We start from the raw sequence: 24,817 nt of genomic DNA on the forward strand, positions 1-24,817 counted from the left end.
ATTAAAGAGGGGGTATTTACATCTACAGGGTATTAAAGAGGGAGTATTTATATCTATGGAGTATTAAAGAGGAGGTATTTATATCTGTGGGGTATTAAAGAGAAGGTATTTGCCTCCATGTCGTATTAAAGAGGGGGTATTTACCTCTATGGGGTATTAAACATGAGTTCAACAGACCTGGTATTTGTTTCTGGTTAGACAGTTCCACTAGTGTTGTTCTGATACCATTTTTTTGGGATTTGATACGATACCGATACTTGGCGTTAGTGTACTCACCAATACTAATACGAGTCCGATACCACAGAGTGTGAAGGAGCAGACTAAGACTACACTAAGAATACACCAAAACCACGCCAAGACTACACCAAGACTACACCAAGAGTACACCAAGGCTACATTAAGACTACACCACTCTTTTACAGCACAAGAGCAAAAATAACTGTAGTAAAAGTCTGTGTTTTGCCGTGTTAGCGCTGTTGTGGTGTCAGCACTGTTGTGGTGTTAGCGCAAAGGCTAAATGAATGTATCAAAGAGCAAACACACATGTTTTCTGTCATTATTAGTGTGTTTTAAGTGTCTGCAGAGCCTCCACAGTCTGCATTTAACCTGCCCTGGGGTGTTAGCGTTAGCATTAGCCACAGAGGTCAACATCGGCAGTGCTGCATCTTCATTCTGGAAATACAGAGTGGTATCAGATCTGTGATTTGGTCTGAGTACTCGCCGATACCGGTAGCTGAAAAAGCGTGCAATACCGGAACAACCCTAGTTTCTATGGTTACATTATGATGCAGTGTTAAGGAGCATGGCCCTGGTCCCTGTGTTACCTTCTTAAAAAAGGGGAGGCGGGGGATGGCCTGATGGGGCGAGGTCACGCTCCCTGACAGACTTTTGGGAGTGCGCGGCTCCCCCGTTAAATCCATTGACTCCTCTGCTTCCAAGTCCACAGAGTCTATTTCAAAACTGGCATCAGGATGGACTGAGCGTGTGCGGTCGTAATGAAGGAGAGATGAGACGGAAAGGCAAAAGAGAACACAAACAGCAAATAAGGAACACAAAATGGAGGATGAGATGTAGAGGTGGGCAACGGATCAAATGATCAATACTGTTGTGACTGAATGAAAATATACCTACTTATATTAGGCTACTTTTATTTCCAGACCATTGTAAACAAATAAACAAACAAATAAATAATACATCTATTTGATCAGCATTGCCCACCTCAACAGATGCAGCTGGAAATCGACATAAAGCTCTGCAGTGACCCCCCAAGGAAGTTTCATTTTCTCATGTACTTTTTGAAAAATCTGTATATTGTTACTTTAGAGCTGATGTTGTCTACATTCTCTGGAGTTGTGATGCTAACTGGAGGCACTGTCTGAATCTCTGTTACTTAAGTTAGATTTTAATCTGAGCTTTGTTTTAACACAATGTGACCAGAAAGAACTGACTTATCTGAACTCCAACAGGTGAGCTGATTTGTGCTGTTAAACAAGTCCCTCTCAAATAACATTACAGTTGCAAGTCAGCCAGCATTAGCATTAGCATTACCCAACAGTTTTTCAGTGAGTCACTCTCACCTTTTTGTGTAAAATCAAACTCCTAAACAGGAGCATGAACGCTCAGACTGACCACAAGGTCCTGAACTTGTGCTCTTTAAATCACTTTGGGATTTTTTCTTGGGTTTTCTGATGATCTTAAAATGTATTTGGCAGTGTTTGCTAAAATGTGTACAACGTGTGTCACCATAGTAACTGCTGAGCATTTTGCCATACACATACATGCAGAACACCCCCCAAGTGATGTCTTTGCGAAGTATCAATTGTGAGTTTAGAAACATAACATAACAGTCTAACCTAATATGAAGTAACTAAGGAACTTGAAATTGGAAATATAAGGATTTTTTTTATCAAATCAAATTTCAAACCACTCTTTTAAGACAAATTATAAGTTTTATGTTTTTAGTTATTATTTATGCAATTTTAAGCACAGATTTTTCAAAAGGTCTTTGCGAGAATTAAATGTCAAATGAACTTCCAGAACAGCAATGTGACACAAAGTGTGACACAAAAGTAGCAAAACATAACTGAAATGATCTGAAAAGAGGAACAGCCCAGATGACAGAACAGGAGGCTGCAGGAGGTGAAGATCAGGTGAGGATCAGGAGAGGATTAGGAGAGGATCAGAAGAGGATCAGAAGAGGATCAGAAGAGGATTAGGAGAGGATCAAGAGAGGATCAGGTGAGAATCAGGAAAGGATCAGGTGAGAATCAGGAGAGGATCAAGTGAGGATCAAGAGAGAATCAGGAGAGGATCAGGAGAGGATCAGGTGAGGATCAGGAAAGAATCAGGAGAGAATCAGGAGGGGATCAGGTGAGGATCAGGAGAGGATCAGGAGAGGATCAGAAGAGGATCAGGAGAGGATCAGAAGAGGATCAGGAGAGGATCAGAAGAGGATCAGAAGAGGATTAGGAGAGGATCAAGAGAGGATCAGGTGAGAATCAGGAAAGGATCAGGTGAGAATCAGGAGAGGATCAAGTGAGGATCAAGAGAGAATCAGGAGAGGATCAGGAGAGTATCAGGTGAGGATCAGGAAAGAATCAGGAGAGAATCAGGAGGGGATCAGGTGAGGATCAGGAGAGGATCAGGAGAGGATCAGAAGAGGATCAGGAGAGGATCAGAAGAGGATCAGGAGAGGATCAGGAGAGGATCAAAAGAGGATCAGGAGAGGATCAGGAGAGGATCAGAAGAGGATCAGGAGAGGATCAGGAGAGGAAAGCTGCAGACGCCGCCACTAAATATTTAAATTATGTGTTCTAAGTCATAAGACCAGATCATGGCTGATGTGAATTTAGAATGAACAACATGATGAACACCTCAACCTGGACCTGGGAAACTTAAAAGGAAAACCTTTTGTGGTGTGACAATAATGACAAAAGCAATACATCTAAATTATTATAAAAAACATTATAAAACATGTGTGTCACATGTTTAATACAGGGATCTCTAGGTTTAACCTGAAGTTACACCATTCATAACAACCCCTGGACGACCCCTGGACGACCCCTGGATGACCCTTGACCCCTTACCTGTACCGGGTGGAGTAGGTCGGCGTGTTCCTGTGGCAACGTCCAGACTCGAACTTCCTCCAGATTTACTGTCAAAGGAAATACATATAAATAAATATGAATATATATATATATATATATATATATATATATATATATATATATATATATATATATATATATATATATATATATATATATACTTGTTGTATGTTTGTTTACATGTTGTTTGTTGGTTTACCTGGAGCTGAGTCGGTTCTGTCTCATGCGTTGTTCCTGCAGGAGTCGGGTGTTCTCCAGTTTGACGGGGCTGGGGATGAAGCCGACCTCACAGCCCTCCTTCACCAGACGCCCGATCCACCAGTCGTTGTTGTACTTCTGTTGACGCAAAACAACAATGAGACTCTGCATCATGTACCCACTGTGAAACCTTTCTGTAAGAGCGTACACCACCTGCTTGTCTGCGTGACGTTATTGCTTGGGAATTTATGGCATTAAACATATGTTTCCATGAAGACAAGTCAGAGGAGAGGAGAGGCTGCCCCCCACACAGTAAGAATGTGTGTTTTTCAATGGGTTCTGAGCATAGACTGTTTATATAAATGGACATGGCTAACCTGCTAGCCAGGAAGTGATCATGGGCGCACTTCCGGCTCCATCGACTCTGGCTCCAATTCACTTTCTGTGTAAAAACTGTGTCCTCTCTCTGTAACTGCTGCTGTCAGATTCGTCATTTTGGTCTTAAATGTTCGTATTAACCCACTCTGCATGATCTTGTGGTTTTTATTTCACTATTCTGTCTGTAAATCAAGATATGAACATTAATAACAGACAAATCAGGTGTCTTTCCCATAGGTCACTCCCACTCCCAAGGTATGCAACAGGTTTGATTGACAGCATTGCTGTTGCAGTGGTGCGGGCAGGAGGGGTGTTACCTTCAACAGCCTCGCTCCAGATTGGCTCTTTGGTTGCTATTATACTCATGATCGAAATTCCACATATGGAACTCTGCTCCAAATTAGTCGCTATAACTGCTAGCCTCAATAAGCTTCACTTGAAGCTGAACTCTGTGGTGGCATCACACTTTCTCAATCATTTTTTTTACACAGTCTGTGGTTCTGAGCAATAAAACACCAGTGATTGCGTAAATGTATGTTGGATGAGTTTAATGCCATACTGTGGATTATTCTAGGCAAAGCAATTACATCTCCATGGAGACCAACACCAGAAAAAGTCCACAGTGCAGCTTTAACATGTATCCAAACCTCTTTGATGTGGAGGAAGTCTTTGGCTTCAAAGGAGATAGCCATGCCCTGCACCGGGACATCATCGCTGGGGCCGGGGTTATAGCCGACATTAGTCCGAACGGCGAAGGCCACAGGTTTGGTCTGACGGAAGAACACAATCACACACGCCCTCTCATTCAATGTTTTATTTTTGCTACTTTATACATTTTAGATACATACAGAGGACATCAAATATAAGAGCAAGATATATGAAATTATGTAGTAAAGAAAAAAAGTGAAATAATTTATAGCGTGACTGATGCTTGTGATTGTGATTCTACGGGTCAGTCTGCACTCTGTGGATCCAGTCTGCACTCTATGGGTCCAGTCTGCACTCTACGGGTCAGTCTGCACTCTACGGGTCAGTCTGCACTCTGTGGATCCAGTCTGCACTCTACGGGTCAGTCTGCACTCTACGGGTCAGTCTGCACTCTGTGGATCCAGTCTGCGCTCTATGGGTCAGTCTGCGCTCTCTAGGTCCAGTCTGCACTCTGTGGGTCAGTCTGCACTCTGTGGATCCAGTCTGCGCTCTGTGGGTCAGTCTGCGCTCTCTAGGTCCTGTCTGCGCTCTGTGGGTCCAGTCTGTGCTCTATGGGTCAGTCTGCACTCTCTAGGTCCAGTCTGCACTCGATGGGTCAGTCTGCACTCTGTGGGTCCTCTTTATCTGAGGGAGTTACTGCAGTCCTATCCTCCACCCAGAACCCTGAGGTCAGCTGACCAGCTCCTGCTTACTCTTAAGGCACTTTAATACTTTTACTTAAGTAGATTTTTTCATGTGATACTTTTACTTGAGTATGTTTTGCTCCAGTATCTATACTTTTACTTTAGTAACAATAGAATACTTCTTCCTCTAAGTCCTATACCGTGAGCATGTTACACTCTGAGTACCTGTACTTCATAAATCTCACTGAAACTGTCTTATGCTACAGCCGCTCTACTGTCGAACGCTTTGAATGTTATCTCTTTGTTCCTTGTTCCTGAGAATAAACCATTGACCCCTGACCTTTGCCTTCTCAAGCGTGGCAAGCGCCTGTCGATCGGCCTCTTTCCTCAGTGCCTCAGGGTCTTCGTCCAGGGACACGTCTGAGTCCGAGGGGCGGCTGGTGTACGAGTCTGCAGAGCCCTGAAACCACAGGAGAACAGTGTGTAAGAGACCATAGACTCAGCTCTCCATGGGTCAGGGTTAGCTAACGGCTACAGCAGGATTATAGGATAAATAAACATGTCAGTGTTCTGGGATTATCCTCATAACAGTTACAACAACATCAAAGCATCAGAAAAATGAACATGTGAGTGAACCAAGACGGCCCAAAAGACATGTCATGACCCTGTTTGAAACATCACAGCATCTATTAGAAATATGAACGTGTGTGAGTGAACCAAAACGGCCCATTAAAGGCACATCATCACCCTGTCTGAAACATCACAGCTTTTATCCATTGTTCTCAACAGTACAGTAGAAAAAACCCTTGAAAATACAAGATCATGTTTGATTTTGGCAATGATTCAAGGCCAGAGAGCCTGCTCAGTACTTGGTTGTTTAGTACTTGGATACTTGGATGGTTAGTACTCGGATACTTGGATGGGGACCACTGGGAATAACCATGGACGTATAATAAAACAACATAATCCGTGGCGTTGTGTTGTTTTCCGAACTTATTTCCTCACTATGGGCTAGGTCCTCCCATTCGTGTGATGTCAGAAACATGGACCACGTGACCAGTTCTGACAAGTTAGAGCAACAGTTGCTAGAGCGGAACTAGCGCGGGCTCAGAGCAAGACTAGGTTAAAGCTTACAAAGCTAACACTTAGGCACTTTTAGGGTTTAAACATTCTAAAATAAATGCATTGTGTTCTATGAGAGGATTGTTTCTGGGGCCAAGCTCCTGGGGCTGCAGTACCTGGAGCGATCACTAGTTGACCTCGCTCCAGGACAGATGGGGCATGTCTTATCCAGTTCTTTTTATAGATCCATGGGAATACCAGGTGCCACAGGAGGGCAGCAGTGGCTCTAATGCAAACTGTTGTTGTGTCCTTAGGCAAGACACATTGCCAAGTATGAATGTGGTGTGTGAGAGTTCGTGGTGGTAGGTGCTGATGGCACAGATTGGCAGCCTCGGCCCATCAGTCTGTCCCAGGGCAGCTGTGGCTATAGTAGCAGATTAACACCACCGAGTGTGAAGAAAATGAAAACTGTCTTTAAAACTGTTATATAGAGTTAAATCCAGTTCATGATTATTATTATTAACACTAGTGCTGTTCACGAGCCTCCACTTGACTGTTACTGTTATTCTAACAACAGACTCTACAGTTTAACAGTGAGCACTCATTATTTCACTGTTTAAATCAAATATGTGATGCTATGACCCATTGATTCTGGGAGCTCATTGGTCCATACAGTGAACTCTGGGAGCTCATTGGTTCATATCTGGCAGAATGGGCCCAGGTCTGTAGTGTAAGGAGACCCTCCAGAAACATGAGCCACGCTGGAAACATAACAAGTCCACTGCAAACAAGAGCCTGAGTGTGTGAGTGCGTGTATGTGTGTGTGAGCCAAGTGAAGAACTATACAACAACATATATTGTGCTCTCATCTGTGACCCTGTGGATCATTATGTTATAATTTACACATTTTAAATCACAATATTCATCTAAAACAGCTTAATAAAAGAAACAAGTCCGCTGACTTCTACATTAGAAAACTGTGGTGTCCAATGGGAGCTGACGTCACAGTAAAAGTCATCACATGCTGTTGGTGCCCCCTATAGATAGCTGCACATCACACTACACATCACTTTTTTTTAAATTTGTACCAAAATGACAATGCGACGCTGCCAAATCCTATGAGTATCACGATTAAGAAAATAAAACTGGAGAAGGAAGTGAGTACATCACAGTGGGCGTGTCACAGTGGGCGTGTACGTCACAGTGGGCGTGTACCGGTGGAGGTTAAACGGGGGTAGATCGACAAAATGCCGTCTTGAAAATAAGAGATTAAAAATTACTCAAACATGAATCACTCCAAATACAACTTCAGAGGGTCAACGTGAAGAAACGACTAGAACATGGATAAACATCGGCACAGTTTGAACAAGGCTGGTTTAAAGTGGAACATGGTTAAAGCTCTGAACAGTTTGAAGAGGGCTGGCTTTAGAGTCTTGTTTCCGTGGCTGTAGCTGAATATCTGCTGCCCTTACTCTGTATCATTCTCACAAACACCAGACCATTGTTGACTCTAGCTCAGCCACCTGTCGCACCACAACATGAAGCCCCTCCCTGTTGTCACGGCAACAGTTTCATCTACTTCCTGTTTAAGTAGCCCCATATGCTCCTAACACCACCATTTGTATGATAGATACAGCAACTGGGACCAAAACAACAGCTCACTCAGTTTAAAGCTCATATATCACACAAACTGACTCTTTAGCTTTAATCCATGTCATAATGCTGTTTCCTCCTCAAAAACAGGCCTGGAGTTGTGTTTTGTTTCATTCACACATGTTTGAGTTACACTTTATTATTAGTCTGTCTGCATCTCCAAAGCTCAAAATGCTCTGTTCCACCTTGCGATGTCATGAAGTGGTAGTTTTCAGGTTAAAAGCCAGGACAATATTTATGTCAGTATTAATTTCAAATCACATATTTTTGGGTAAAATTACCAAAATAGTTCCTACAAATCAGCCCCAAAATATCTGCAGAGCTTATTGGCTGCTTTGGATTCTAAAGCATCAGTATCGCTATCAGTATCGTTCATGTGGCTGATGCTGTTCAAAGTGTGTGTGGGATAAACATTTGTGTTCACTTCATTAAAGTGCTATGTTTTCTGATGAGAACATTAACATTACCATGGTCCTCCCACGAGAGTCTGAGTCGTGCAAACGGCTCTCCAGAATAGTAAACATGACTCATTACAGAGACCGGCCTCGTTTAAAGAGCCAAACATTTGAAGGTTTTATTTTAAATCCAGTCAAACTGTGTCAAAAGCATTTTACTGTTTCTTATGTTCAGAGTACAGACGTGTTTCCTGTTCTGAAACCGATACTCTGGCTTTAAGTATTGATCCCCTATATCGACCAATACCAGCGGCTGAAAAAATCATGTATGTCCATTAAACAAAAACAGAGTCAAGTCAAAATGATCCAAGTATGTTTCAAATCTGTTATTTATGATTTCAAGTATCTACAAAACAGCTCTGTAAAAATACAACTTTAATATTATGAGATGTTTCAGCCCACACTGGCCTGTGTACATCTTATTACCAGGCTATAATTCAAAATGTGATATCAACTGAACCGATATCAGACCCATCAAAATGTTCAGTATCGATGCTGATATCGATACCAGTATCTTGCGCCCCTGAGGAGGGTGTCTAAGAAATATGTGAAATCCAAATGTATTTCAGATCAGGTCGTTTGTGGTTGGTTTTTATAGTTTGGTGGTTGGCTTTGGCCATTAGTCAAGGTTTTTAAGATGAGGTTTAAAGGAGAGGTTTAAACATGATGTTTAAAGGCGAGGTTTAAAGGAGAGCTTTAAAGGCAAGGTTTAAAAGCGAGGTTTAAAGGTGAAGTTTAAAGGTGAGGTTTAAAGGTGAGGTTTAAAGGTGAGGTTTAAAGGAGAGTTTTAAAGGTGAGGTTTAAATTTCCTAAACCTGGTGGAGGAGGTTGGGGTTATTATTCTTTTAAGTACTGCTGAAGACTCTTTTAACTCAATTGACAAAAATTATATCGCCAGATTTTTGGGATTATCTCGTTGGTATAATCCCAGGATGTGGATTGGGATCAGTATGACACACATTCAGAACAATGTGCCTTCTCTTTCTGTATTTGTAAAGTTTTTGTTTTATGTTCTGAGACGTTGTCTGATGTCTCCCCCACTCTTCATCCACTTCCAGATTTGAACAAAGCCTGAAATGGCCAAAGATATAAAAACAATGAGACAAATCTCAGTGAAAGGAGCCGTCCTTGTGTCTGTGAGTCACTCCTGATGAATCACTCACAAACCAAGAAACTCTACTGCCCCAAATGGTCCACAGAAGGAACTGCACAGGTCCTGACAATACATGTTCTAAATACTACTTTGAGTACCTGTATTCTAGCACAGTTATAAGTTTAAAGTATTCAGAGTGTTCAGAATGCAGTACTCTGACTGGACCATGTACTGAAATAATTTACAAATACATTTTGCTGCAGTATTCAATATTCTGTCACTATTTTTCCATCTCTGTCCAAAGCGCAGGATCAAAACCCTGAACCTGTTTCTATCACAAACCACAGGTGGCGCTCTCCTCCTCTGAAGCCGATGCCGGTGTCTCTAATTTGGTTGCTTGCTTCACTTCACATACTGTTCAAAATAGCTATGGGTCACATGACGTTGAAGCTGTAATCTGATTGGCTGGCGAGGCAAAGTCCCCCGCCAGTGTCATAGTAACCATCTCTGCCAGATTATTACAAGAGAGCGAGGAAGACGAGGCTATAACGAGACAATATGGAGGTGGATGGAGCAGGAGATACATGAAATACTCAGGGTGGAGTTAGGAAAGAAAGACATGAAATACTGAGGGTGGAGTTAGCAAATAAACACATGAAATATTCAGGGTGGAGTTAGCAAAGCACAACATAAAATACTCAGGGTGGAGTTAGCAAAGAAATACATGAAATACTCAGGGTGGAGTTTGCAAAGAAATGCATAAAATACTCAGGGTGGAGTTAGCAAAGAACAACATGAAATACTCAGGGTGGAGTTAGCAAAGCACAATGTGAAATACTCAGGGTGGAGTTAGCAAAGAACAACATGAAATACTCTGGGTGGAGTTAGCAAAGAAACACATGAAATAGTCAGGGTGGAGTTAGCAAAGAAACACATGGCATACTCAGGGTGGGAATTAACAAAGAACAACATAAAATACTCAGGGTGGGGTTAGCAAAGAACAACATGAAATACTCAGGGTGGAGTTAGCAAAGAAACACATGGCATACTCAGGGTGGAGTTAGCAAAGAAACATGAAATACTCAGGGTGGAGTTAGCAAAGAAACATGAAATACTCAGGGTGGGAATTAACAAAGAACAACATGAAATACTCAGGGTGGAGTTAGCAAAGAAATACATGTAATACTCAGGGTGGAGTTAGCAAAGAATAACATGAAATACTCAGGGTGGAGTTAGGAAAGAAACATATGAAATACTCAGGATGGAGTTAGCAAAGAACAACATGAATACTCAGGGTGGAGTTAGCAAAGAATAACATGAAATACACAGGGTGGAGTTAGCAAAGAACAACATGAAATAATCAGGGTGGAGTTAACAAAGAACAACATGAAATACTCAGGGTGGAGTTAGCAAAGAACAACATGAAATACTCAGGGTGGAGTTAACAAAGAACAACATGAAATACTCAGGGTGGAGTTAGCAAAGAATAACATGAAATACACAGGGTGGAGTTAGCAAAGAACAACATGAAATAATCAGGGTGGAGTTAACAAAGAACAACATGAAATACTCAGGGTGGAGTTAGCAAAGAACAACATGAAATACTCAGGGTGGAGTTAACAAAGAACAACATGAAATACTCAGGGTGGAGTTAGCAAAGAAATACATGAAATACTCAGGGTGGAGTTAGCAAAGCACAACATGAAATACTCAGGGTGGAGTTAGCAAAGAACAACATGAAATACTCAGGATGGAGTTAACAAAGAAACACAACACATGAAAAAGAACAAACATTTAAAAATTACAAAGCATTTATTAAAGGGCTTATATCAGGTTTTTGAAGATTTAAATATTTTAATATTATATATATATTATAAGATTATTACAAGAGAGCGAGGCAGAGGAGGTTATAATGGAAAAGTATATATATATATATATATATATATATATATATATATATATATATATATATATATATATATATATATATATAATATATTTTATATATTTTAGTTTTCTAGAGTAAGTTGCAGAAAAAGTTGTTTGTTCGATTCACATGCAAGAATATATCGTTCAATCCAGCTACAGTAATCTGGGTAGGGCATCCGGCATAAAGCAAATACAGTAGATCAATTATATACTGTCGTCTACAACAAAATATCAATTTTTTTGTAGAAAAATCTTGTCTCTGTAGCTCAGACTCCACAGACCTGATCTGAAACACGTGGGATTCTTGAGTTGATCAGTTCATGTTTCATCTTTAGCTGTTTCTTTATCTGGACTCTCCAAACAGAACCTGACTCTTTAAACACACTGATCTGACCACACCCACAGGACTTCTTACACTAGCATCAAACATCAGGACTAATCTGACGTCCACCTGCAGAGAACAGAGGGAAACAAGTCTAAACGTCTCCAGAACAAAACACGGTCATCACAGTGAATCCAGAGTCTCCTTTATGTCATGTCAGAGTCAGCGCCATGGCAACGGGCACCAGGGGATGATGAGTCACTGACAAAATGACCACAGCTGACCAAGACCTAGACAGGACCAAAACAGAACTCCAAATCCAGAACCAGAACTCCCGTAGGAACACAACACGAGGAATGAAGAGCTAAGAACCAGAACTCCAACAGAAAAAACTAGAGGAATGCGGAACCAAGAACCAGAACTCAGATACAAACAACAACAGGACCGCAGAACCAAGAACCAGAACTCCAACAGAAACAACTAGAGGAACGCAGAACCAAGAACAAGTCAGGACCAAAAAGGAACTCCAAAAGCAGAACCACAGAAACACAACAAGACAACTGCAGAACCAAGAACCAGAACTCAGATACAAACAACAAGAGGAACGCAGAACCAAGAACCATAACTCCAACAGTAACATCAAGAGGAATGCAAAATCAAGAACCAGAAATGCAACAGAAACAACAAGAGGAACGCAGAACCAAGAACCAGAAATCAGATACAAACAACAAGAGGAACACAGAACCAAGAACCAGAACTCCAACAGAAACAAGAGGAACGAAGAACCAAGAACCAGAACTCCAATAAAAACAACAAGAGCCAAGCAGAACCAAGAACCAGTCAGGACCAAAACAGAACTCCAAAAGCAGAACCAGAACCACAGAAACACAACAAGACGACTGCAGAACCAAGTACCAGAACTCAGAAACAAACGACAAGAGGAACGCAGAACAGAAACTAACAGAACAGAACTCCCATAGAAACACAAGACGAGAAACACCGAGCTGAGACCTGAGGACAGAAGGAGGAGTGCAGACACCTACGAGAAACTAAAATTTCAAACTGGATTTCGAAACTAAGGAAAAGACTCGATACTAGATACTGATCCCGATACCACGATGATAATAAAAAAACTTTCTTTCTTTAGACAATAGAATGTGATTTCACCATTAAGTGGTACTACTTTCTATTATATGAGGTCTAAACCAGAACTGAACCAGGCCTAAACCAGGACTTAAACCAGGTCTAAACCCGGGTCTAAACCAGGTCTAAATCAAGGGTAAACAAGGGCTAAACCAGGACTGAACCAGGACTAGAACAGGATCAACCCAAGTCGGCTTAATAGCAACCACAGACTGTATGAGTGGACTAAGTGAGTGTTGCTCAAGGACACAACAACAATAATGATGAGAGCAGAGCGGGGATTGAACTGTGAAGCTTCCGGTAAGCGGGCAAATGATCTACCGGGTGAGCCACTCCGACCTTAGATACTTAATAATAGTGTGAATATGCAGATATAAAACAATCAAATCATTACTATGAAAATAATAAAAGGTTTGTCCAGTCACCCTCGGACTTGGAACGACATAATCTCCAAGTCTGATGTCACTTAAGACACTTATCCCCCCTCAGCTCAAATTTGATCAAATCACAACAAAAACAACCAAAATCTCTCCACAAAGAAAATGTAACATGAGAAATACATAGTTCCATCCTTATTTACTGAACGATGAATTGATGGTGATTATTGTGACAGGCCGAGACGTGTACGCGCTAGCAACGTTAGCATAACATTTGCATAACATTAGCATAAGAGCCCATTTACAGCTGCAGAGGCTCAGTGGAGAAACAGGTCACAGGAGCAAGGGGGACAGAAAGCAGCTGAAGCTAAAATACCAAAAGTACCATAAGTATTTGAAGAGCAGGACACTGAAGTTTATCCAAACGTAGGGCGCCGCCATGTCGAATTTGGATTTGAACTTGGACTCTGAAATATTCTCAGAGTTTCCGAGTAGGCGGGCGGGTTCCAGTCATCATGGACAAGTCAGAAATCCGACTTCTGACGACAACTGGAACGCAGCATAAGTGCCTTGTCTCCATGGAGATGTTTAAGTTTGAAATGTTCCACAGTATGGCATTAAATGTATGGTATGGTGTGGTATAGTTTTATTTGTACAGGAGCTGTGAACAACAACATTAACCAAGACAAAACCGTTATCTCCTGAGGTCACATGAGGTTCAGACCAGTCTAAAAACAACACACTGGGACTGGAGTCTCCACCAGGAAAGTACCACAGTTCTGCTTTAAGTGTGTTTAACGAGAGGCTTTGTCCTTTTGCTTTGGAGACTGGTCAGAAAATAAATCTAAAAGCCTCTGTTTCACAATGATGCGACAGACGGGGCCAGAGGAAAAGAGGTGGAGTCACAGCTTCCACCTCTGATCATTTCACAAAAGGAACTGATCAATAATTCAAAATGGAGTTGATTAGACTGACCTGGTCTGAAAGATGCACTTTAAGAAGACACAGTGTTTTTACAAAGACGATGGGACAGAGACGAATGTGGCAAAGTAAACAAGTAAACAAACACAAACAAACAAAGAGACAAACAAAAACAAACAGACAGACAGACAAGACGCACTTTATGGAGACGCTGCGCTTTTACACAGACGGCAGGACAGAGACGAATGAGGTGAAGTAAACAAGTAAACAAACAGACACACAAGCAAACAAAAACAAACAAACACAGACACATACAGGCACAAACAAACAGACAGACACAAACAAAAACAAACAGACAAACAAAAATAAATAAACAGACAAACATACAGACAGACAGACAGACACGAACAAAAACAGACACACAAGCAAACAAAAACAAACAGACAGACAAACAAACAAACAAACAAAAACAAAGAAACACAATCAAACAGGGGCTTATGGACATTTGATCTTAAAATGTTGTGCAAGAGTCACATGGTTAAGTCTTATTCGGTTCACAACCAGATAAAGACTTTGCATTTAAAGTGTAACTGTGTAATTTAACTGTAACACACAATCTATTTAGATCACCACGTTTCCTTTTATTCTTTTAAAAATGCTATATTCACCCAAAACAATGGCCCTACTGGCTAGCACTATTGTTCTCTTTGTTTCCTTTGTTTGCTTTGGGTCTGAGGATGGCGTTGTAATTAGGGCCATTAACGGCTGAATGTAGGCCATTAAGGCTGAAACTGTAAACAACAGTGTAGTTAGCTCTCCCTTAGGAGGACAGTGCCCAGCACTAATCTGACCAGAACCAAAGAAGAGGCTTGAATAAGCAGCAAAACGTCTTCATTCCTACAACGATTTGTCCAGTTACAGATTTTACTTTTGCTTTTACTATAGATCAGACAGTGGACGACTAAGGGATTACACAGAAAACGTATTAACATGTTTTATAAGTTTAACTTTAGTTTTTGATGCTCTGAGTCTCTCCTCCCTTTGCTCTCTGTGCTCCCCCTTCAGAGCACTATCACAGCACAATCAGCTGCATCCCACTAATGAAACTACTTCACATCACATCAGGTTTGTTAAGTTGCTGTGTACAGTTTTGTATCATGTTTATAGCTAATATTTTGATTTATGGAGAATTGTCGTGTGGAGTATGGGTAATGTACACTTGTCGGCGGAGCTTCGTACAGGCTCGTACTGCTAACTGTAAGGATGGTTTGAATAGGACCCGGGAGAGATCACTAGGTTACTCAAACATGTATGGATGACATCTAACAGCTCTTCATGTTTTTTGATGAGGAACAGCATTAGAACATGGGATATACCTTCTCTTTAAAAAGAAACTGAATCCACTTGAAATTAATCTGTGAAAATGTATTTATTTTAAAGCCTTGGATATGTACGTCTGTATTCACACGAGCAAATCACCACACCCAAACGGGTTCTAAACGTGGACTAAATCTGGAACAAAACCAGGACCAAACCAGGAATAAACCACAACTAAACCAGGATTAAACCAGGTCTAAACCAGGATTAAACCAGGATTAAACCAGGTCTAAACCAGGAGTAAACCAGGTCTAAACCAGGACTGAACCAGGGCTGAACCAGGACTGAACCAGAACTAAACTAGGACGGAACCGAGTCTACATTAGGATCTAGGATTTACACATTTTAAATCACAATTTTAACTTTAAAACAACTTAATAAAGATAGAAATCATTCCAAATACAACTTCAGGTACGTAACTGGTGAAGGGAACTACATCAAACGGCTCTGAAAAGTCCACAGAATAGGTCTGATTTAACTTAAAAAAAACCTTGACATATAATTTTTTTTATTTCTATTTTTTAAAAATACGTGTTCTATCATAGACCCAAGGCCTGACCTAGGGGAGCATGCAGGACCAAAACCACCACATAGAGCTCCTATCCTGGGCCAGGCCCATAGCAGCCAGGAGTGGAGCTGCTGGTCTAATTAAAACACAGCACATTTCCCTCGCAGCTGTGGCCCGGCCCAAAATGGACTGGCAGTTTCAAATCCACTTTACAAGAATGGGGGGAAGGAGAGGGGCCGCTAGCTATGCGCACTTTAGCTATCAGCAACAACTTAAAATCCCTGTATACGTCTCGAAACTCAAGCAAAATCTCCAAAACAATGGCATAAGTTTGGATAAAAGTATTTAAAGTTTTCTCACCACAATGGGCCGGTGAGTCCTGTCATTCCGCTCCATGGTCAGTTTGCCCCTCACTCACAATCCACCACAAACCAAACGGACAACTTACACTTAACCACACTGTGGGGCAGTCGTTGTGTTGTGTAGTAGTCCCAATAGCATTTGTGTCTATGTAGGAAGCCTGGCAACACAAGTGAGAGAACAGAAGCGGCTGTAACCTCCCACCCCCCCACCCCATACACACTCGAGGGACGGGGGGGAACGTGAACCCAGTGAGGAGGGAGGTAGAACGAGAGGGACAGGGGAGAGGGGGTCGGGTTGCAAGACTTGTGCTACATTTGCAAACTGGGTAAATATATTTAGCCTTGGCGGGTGTAGAGAGAGAGGGACAAGTAGGATGTTTGGTATCTGTCAGATATTCAAAGGCCCAAAGAGTGACGTGAACGAGGCCAGACAAGACCCACCCATCTACTGTTATGATCACGATAACTGTGTGATGCATCTGTGCCGATCGTTCTGACACATACAGACACACACATAAGGGACGGGCCTTACACATATGGAACAGTCCTTAGACTGTGTTTGATTTGTGAATCAGACGTTGGCATTTGACCTGACACATTTTCAGCAGCATCATAAATGACTTTCTAAATAATTCATCCTCCGAAATTCAACTGAACAGAGCACAAAAATGTGTTCTATACATAAAATAGAGTTTTAGAATGAATCATGTGTCATTTATTTGTATTTATAGATGCCCATAGCTGTAGCTGAGTCAGAATTGGAACTGAAAAAGCTGGATTGGTGCAGAGATATGTGTAGTGAGTTAGACGGAAGAGCTGGTGTCACGTCCACCAGAGGGCGCCCTGTCACAGAGGGGCGGGGGGAGGTATGTGGGAGGGATTAGTCCACTAGGGGGCGCCTTTTCACAGAGTGGTGGGGGGTATGTGAGAGGGGTCAGTCCACTAGGGGGCACCCTGTCAAAGTACGGTGAGGGGGTTTGTGCTCTGCCATGTTAGAGGAAAGTCCACTAGGGGGCGCCTTGTCACAGAGTGGTGGGGGTATATGAGAGGGGTCAGCTGGCTCACAGCAGAGCAGAGAAGTAGCACTGGACCACCAAACATAAGGTGTTCTTGGCTTTTTGTCTCTGCTGTTTGCTCCAGGGGTCTGGTGGTTCCCATTTGGTCCTTCAACCTCTTCAGAGCCAGACTTGTAGCTTTTTCTAAGGCCTCCTCTTGGCTCCACATCTCCTGCTGACTGGCAGACACTTGCAGACTGGCGGACGCCTGCACAATGGCAGCAGTAGGGATGGGATGATATATGATAATATTGTTAATCACAATAAAAAAAAGGTCCTCAATTAGTCATTTGTTGCATTTATTAATAATCGTGATCATTGCACACAATTATAATCGTCTTTACATCACCAGACTGCCTCATATTTCCGGTTTCAATACAATGTTTAGATGTTAGTTCTGGTGTTTGTCCACAAGGGGGCCTTCTATCATAGCAATGAAACTTGTTAGCTTCTGTGCCTATTCTGAATTCGGAATGGTTCACCTCAGTCCTCATCATGACTAGTGGGCAGTGGATCTGGATCCCAGTGACCGCACACATTTATATCCTCCACTCAAGAAGGTGAAGTTTGATGTGTGGAATTATTATGGATTTGAAAAACAAGACCAACAAGATGAGCCACCAATCTGCAGAGCCTGCGAAAAAAAAGATACGGCTCCGAGGACAAACACGAGGAACTTACATGCACATTTACGAGAGAACCATCCTGCATCACTTGACAAACTTGAGCTGAAAATATCCATCGTAAGTAACATACCATGTGAAATAAACTATTGAATGTAGTTTGTATTTGTATGAATCTGTGTTTGTGTCGACTTTGCTATTGCTACTTTAGGTTTAGCTGAACAGCATTTTGCACAGCTGACTGCACAGCTTGCTAGCTAACAACCATTAAGTAATCTGAATACCTATAACCTCCTAAGACCTGGCATCCATTTTAAGAAGTCAAGGACAGAATACAATTTTTTTCTCTACAAGGTCCTGGTGTCCACGTATGAGGAAATTATACTTTCTTGGTTTAATAATTATTGTGACAATATCGTTATTCACCATTATTGTGGTCACAATAATCGTGAGTCTAAATTTTAATATTGTCTCATCCCTAGGCAGCAGATGCCTGCAGACTGGCAGACACCTCCAGACTGGCAGACACCTCCAGACTGGCAGACAGCTGCAGACGGCTGCAGACAGCTTTCATGGTGGTAGCGACTATGGAGTGGAGTCCATAAATGGAATGCATTATCATTAAAACACAGCAGATGTTTGATGCCACACTGTGAAACTTTCCAAGCAAAGCTATTACACAATGGCAGACCCTCTAACCGTGTGGTCATCACCTGGGATCCACAACATTCACTTCTCCAGTACTTTATGAAGATGGGTCACCAAGTCTGGTCACCGATGAATCTTGCTGTTTTTGATTGTGGACTGTTGTGGATTAGCCAATCAGGGACAGGCATGGTCTGTCCTGTCAGTAAAAATAATCAAAGCAATTATCACAGGTTTCTGCAGAATCACTGAGCAAAGCCTAAACTCTGTTAATCTAAGAGAAATGTGATTTTATTTGTAAACCACAGGTGACTAATGAGCTCCTTCTTTTCCAATGAGTCAATGTCTGAGCCAGTCTGAATGTGACGGGCCATGAAAATTTTAAACTTGATATGCATACTATTTGATAAAAACGGAATGTGACAAGACAAAAAAAAACAAAACAAAAAACAAGACTGACCATGACATGACTCAGGATTCAAGGCATCGTCACTGTCACAAAGAGAGATGAACCGATCCTTGTATGAGCTTCCAAATATCGGTTCAGTCGATATCCGGGTTCGACACGGCCACTGTGATGTACATGCCCACTGTGACACACCCACTGCAATATACACGCCCACTGTGACGTACGCACTTCCTTCTTCAGTTTTATTTTCTTAATTGATGATACTCGTAGGATTCGGCAGCATCGCGTCGTCATTTTGGTACAAATGAAAAAAAAAGTGCTGCTCTAGTGTGATGTGCAGCTATCCATACAGGACGCTGACAGCATGCGGCACTTTGTGAAAATGTTTACAGCGACGTCAGCTCCCAGTGGGCAACGCAGTTTTTTAACGTGGAAGTCAGTGGACTTGTTTCTTTTATTAAGTGGTTTTAAATGAATATTGTGATTTAAAATGTGTAAATTATAACATAATGATCCACAGGGTCAGAGATGAGAACCATAGACAATCAACAGGGCTGGTTTAATAACATGACCTTGGTGTCATTCACATGACTCTTTGTTGCTGTTTTGGCGTTGCTCAGGTGACCTCGGCGTCACTCACATGACTCTTTGTTGCTGTTTTGGCGTTGCTCATGTGACCTCGATGTCGCTCACGTGACCTCGATGTCGCTCACATGTCTCTGTTGCTGTTTTGGTGTTGCTCACGCGACCTCTGTGTCGCTCACATGATTCTTTGTTGCTGTTTTGGCGTCGCTCAGGTGACCTCGGCGTCGCTCACATGACTCTGTTACTGTTTTGGCGTCGCTCACGTGACCTTGGTGTCGCTCACATGACTCTTTGTTGCTGTTTTGGCGTCGCTCACGTGGCAAGGCAAGGCAAGGCAAGTTTATTTGTATAGCACAATTCGTACACAAGGTAATTCAAAGTGCTTTACAGAATAAGAAAGACATTAAAATCACACAAATCAAAACATAAATAATCACAAATAATCATCATAAAATTAACATTAAAAGAGAAGACTGCAGAATAAAAACCTTTCAGTCATATGCACAGCTAAACAGAACCGTTTTGAGCCTGGATTTAAACATTGTCAAAGTCGAGGCCTGTCTCACATCTTCAGGAAGACTGTTCCAAGTTTTAGCTGCATAAAACTTAAACGCCGATTCCCCATGTTTAGTCCTGACTCTGGGCACCAGCAGGAGGCCGATCCCTGAAGTCCTCAAATTGCGTGAATTACGTGATGTCGGCGTTGCTCACATGACTCTTTGTTGCTGTTTTGGCGTCGCTCACGTGACCTCGGCGCCGCTCACATGACTCTTTGTTGCTGTTTTGGCGTCGCTCACGTGACCTCGGCGCCGCTCACATAACTCTTTGTTGCTGTTTTGGCGCCGCTCACGTGACCTCGGCGCCGCTCACATGACTCTTTGTTGCTGTTTTGGCGTCGCTCACATGACCTCGGCGCCGCTCACATGACTCTTTGTTGCTGTTTTGCTGCTGCAGCTGCAGCTTCAACATGTGACACACAAGAGACACATGTTCCACAGAACACAACCTCCATCTCTTATCACACCTCCACAGAAAAAGGAGAGGAGAGAGGGATGGAGAGAGAGTAGAGAGGGTAGAGAGGGAGAAGAGAGAGGAAAGGGCTGGAGAGAGAGCAGGGGAGAGGGAGAGGAGAGAGGAGAGGGATGGAGAGCGGGGGTTGGATGGAGAGAATGATGCAGAGCGGGACAGAAGAGAGGGATGGAGAAAGGAAAGAGAGGACGGAGAGGGATGGAGAGAGAGGGATGTAGAGAAGGGGGGAGAAAGAAAAGGAGAGAGGGATTATGGGGAGAGAAAGAGTGGAGGGAAGGAAAGAGGTAGGTACAGATACATATACATATAATATACAGTGGGGCAAAAAAGTATTTAGTCAACCACCAATTGTGCAAGTTCTTCCACTTAAAAGATGAGAGGCCTGTCATTTTCATCATACGTTCACTTCAACTATGAGAGACAGAATGGAGGGAAAAAATCCAGGAAATCACACTGTAGGATTTTTAATGAATTAATTGGTAAATTCTTTGGTAAAATAAGTATTTGGTCACCTACAAACAAGCAAGATTTCTGGCTCTCACAGACCTGTCACTTCTTCTTTAAGAGGCTCCTCTGTCCTCCACTCGTTACCTGTATTAATGACACCTGTTTGAACTCGTTATCAGTATAAAAGACACCTGTCCACAACCTCAAACAGTCAGACTCCAACCTCCACTATGGCCAAGACCAAAGAGCTGTCTAACGACACCACAAACAAAATTGTAGACCTGCACCAGGGAAGACTGAATCTGCAATAGGTAAACAGCTTGGTGTGAAGAAATCCACTGTGGGAGCAATTATTAGAAAATGGAAGACCACTGATAATCTCCCTCGATCTGGGGCTCCAAGCAAGATCTCACCCCGTGGTGTCAAAATGATCACAAGAACGGTGAGCAAAAATCCCAGAACCACATGAGGGGAGCTAGTGACTGACCTGCAGAGAGCTGGGACCAAAGTAACAAAGGCTCCCATCAGTAACACACTACACCACCAGGGACTCCTGCTGTGCCAAAACATGTCCAGGCTCGTCTGAAGTTTGCCAGAGAATGTCATATTGTTAGATGAAACCAAAATAGAAGTTTCTGGTACCACCATAATTTACAAATAAATTCTTTAAAAATAAGACAGTGTGATTTTTTTTTCCTCATTTTGTCTCTCATAGTTGAAGTGTACCTATGATGAAAATTACAGGCCTTTCTCATCTTTTTAAGTGGGAGACTAAATACTTTTTTGCCCCACTGTATATATGTATGTAAAAAATACATATACATCTACACTCAAAGGATTATTAGGAACACCTGTTCAATTTCTCCTTAATGCAATTATCTAATCAACCAATCACATGGCAGTTGCTTCAATGCATTTAGGGGTGTGGTCCTGGTCAAGACAATCTCCTGAACTCCAAACTGAATGTCAGAATTGGAAAGAAAGGTGATTTAAGCAATTTTGAGCTTGGCATGGTTGTTGGTCCCAGATGGGCCAGTCTGAGTATTTCACAATCTTCTCAGTTACTGGGATTTTCACGCACAACCATTTCTAGGGTTTACAAAGAATGGTGTGAAAAGGGAAAAACATCCAGAGGTCAGGGGAGAATGGGTCGAGTGATTCAAGCTGATAGAAGAGCAACGTTGACTGAAATAACCACTCGTTACAACCGAGGAATGCAGCAAAGCATTTGTGAAGCCACAACACGCACAACCTTGAGGTGGATGGGCTACAACAGCAGAAGACCCCAACGGGTACCACTCATCTCCACTACAAATAGGAAAAAGAGGCTACAATTTGCACAAGCTCACAAAAATTGGACAGTTGAAGCCTGGAAAATGTTGCCTGGTCAGATGAGTCTCGATTTCTGTTGAGACATTCAAATGGTAGAGTCAGAATTTGGCGTAAACAGAATGAGAACATAGATCCATCATGTCTTGTTACCACTGTGCAGGCTGGTGGTGGTGGTGTAATGGTGTCTGGGGTGTTTTCTTGGCACACTTTAGGTCCCTTAGTGCCAATTGGGCATCGTTTAAATGCCACGGGCTACCTGAACATTGTTTCTGACCATGTCCATCCCTTCATGACCACCATGTACCCATCCTCTGATGGCTACTTCCAGCAGGATAATGCACCATGTCATAAAGCTCGAAACATTTCAAATTGGTTTCTTGAACATGACAATGAGTTGACTGTACTACAATGGCCCCCACAGTCACCAGATCTCAACCCGATAGAGCATCTTTGGGATGTGGTGGAACGGGAGCTTCGTGCCCTGGATGTGCATCCCACAAATCTCCATCAACTGCGAGATGCTCCTATCAATATGGGCCAACATTTCTAAAGAATGAATCAGCACCTTGTTGAATCAATGCCACGTAGAATTAAGGCAGTTCTGAAGGCGAAAGGGGGTCAAACACCATATTAGTATGGTGTTCCTAATAATCCTTTAGGTGAGTGTATATGTGTGTACACATATACATGTGAATATGTATAGAGGGAGAGAGGAAAATCAAAGTGGAGAGAGGGGGGAAAACAGAGAGAAAGAGAGAAGGGGAAGTGAGAGAGAGATAGAAAACGCCTGAGAGTGAAAGGCAAAGATGGAGTGATAGACCTGGTGAAAGAGTTTTTCTGTTGAACTCAAAACCCACATCTCTGAAACGCGTAGGCCGCACGCACTCGCCACCGCCGCATGTTCCAACCGGAGGGGCCTCTTCTCTCTCGCTCTTTTGCTCCTTCCCACGTTGCTCTGGCTTGCTCCTGTGTGTGCACCCGCGTTGCCTTGGAAACCGGGGCGAGCGAATGTGTGGTGTACCCAGCAGAGCTCCGGTGTTGGCTCGGTTTGGTGTGTGGGTGTGTGAGACGCAGCCGATAACACAACAGGCTTTATATATCTGTGAGAGACAGCAGGAGGCACTGTCACCGGGGCAGATATCGAAAACCAGAGACTGTCACCGGGGCAGATATCGAAAACCAGAGACTGTCACCGGGGCAGATATCGAAAACCAGAGACTCATCAATACTAAAGCTAGTATCAAGACTAGATAATTATTTTTCACAGGTATCGATATACTAAAAAAATCCCACTGACAGAAATGAACCTTTCCTGAATCTGTTTATAATGATGTTGAGCTGAATCTGAACAAATGTAAGACACAGAGACTAGTACAGACCCATGGACCACTATGAACCTACTGGACTAAACCAAGACTAAACCAGGACTGAACGGGGACTAAACCAGGACTAAACCACTGAATGGACACTAAACCAGGACTAAAGCAGGATTAAACCAGGATTAAACCAGGACTAAACCAGGACTAAACAGGACCATCGACCACTATGGAACGTACTGGACACTGAGGGATTAAACAGATTACATTGGCTCTGGTTTAGTCCGAGTTTAGACCACAAGGGAATATAAAAGGAAGTTCTACCATTTAATGTTGAAAAATCACAGTATATTGTAAAGGAAGAGTGTTTTTTTTATTATCGCTGTGGTATCGAGTATCGAGTCTGTTCCTTAGCATCGAAATACAGTTTTTAGTTTTACTAACACTGTTCCTGACTGAACTCAGTCTGAACATAAGGACAATGATATAAAAGACATTTGGACTGATCAGGTGATTCATCTGAGACACACCTGTAGCCGGTTCACAGGCCTGACTCGTAATGGAGTCTGGTCTTGTGTTGTTACCAGAGCCTGTTACTAAGTCAAGCTACATTGTAAACATGCAAAAATGAGGAGTCAGGAAGGGTCAGGAGAATCAGGGGGATCAGGGCTGGTTAAGGAGGGTCGGGGGGGTCAGGAGGTCGGGGGGCCAGTGTTGGTCAGAATGTCGGGGGGGTCAGTGGGGTCAGTGTTGGTCAGAAGGTCGGGGGGTCAGGGAGGATCAAGGTTGGTCAGGAAGGTCAGTATTGGTCAGGAGGGTCAGGGAGGTCAGGGTTGGTCAGGAGGCTCAGGGGAAGTTTAATAAATCATAAGTTTTTCCTTGTATTCTGATCAACTTTAGAGCCATGATATGTTACATCTTTAACTTGTCTAAATGTTAGTGCCCCCACAGCCCCTGACTCCACACCTGACTCCGCCCCTCTCCTCCTCTCACTGCTGAGGCTCGGGTCAAATCACAGGCTCCACACCTGTCCTTTTATCAGGACCTTTCCATAGTTTTACTTTGCCCTAAACAGAACGTGTGTGTGTGCGCGTTTTTGTGTGTATGGTGCTTTCAGTTCTAGTGCGGCCAGTTTTCAGACAGAGACAATCATGAGATCC

At 42.6% G+C, this 24,817-nt stretch overlaps 1 protein-coding gene across 2 annotated transcripts in view; it reads right to left on the reverse strand.

Annotated features, from left to right (window-relative positions):
• cacnb1 (calcium channel, voltage-dependent, beta 1 subunit) overlaps positions 1-24,817 on the reverse strand; it is a 57,066-nt gene that overhangs the window by 14,479 nt on the left and 17,770 nt on the right. Inside the window, exons 1-6 of one of the 2 annotated variants that reach the window (XM_055223633.1) lie at positions 16,215-16,282; positions 5,355-5,474; positions 4,331-4,453; positions 3,307-3,443; positions 3,087-3,154; positions 825-976 (exon numbers count right to left, since the gene is read on the reverse strand). In XM_055223633.1, coding sequence (XP_055079608.1) covers positions 825-976; positions 3,087-3,154; positions 3,307-3,443; positions 4,331-4,453; positions 5,355-5,474; positions 16,215-16,250 — 636 coding nt within the window. In that variant the 5' untranslated portion in view covers positions 16,251-16,282. Of the gene's footprint in view, positions 1-824; positions 977-3,086; positions 3,155-3,306; positions 3,444-4,330; positions 4,454-5,354; positions 5,475-16,214; positions 16,283-24,817 lie in introns of those variants that run through there. The other variant, XM_033971463.2, reaches the window with a different exon arrangement.

Source organism: Periophthalmus magnuspinnatus, chromosome 8 (genome assembly GCF_009829125.3).
Source record: "Periophthalmus magnuspinnatus isolate fPerMag1 chromosome 8, fPerMag1.2.pri, whole genome shotgun sequence".
NCBI classification, from domain to species: Eukaryota; Metazoa; Chordata; class Actinopteri; order Gobiiformes; family Gobiidae; genus Periophthalmus; species Periophthalmus magnuspinnatus.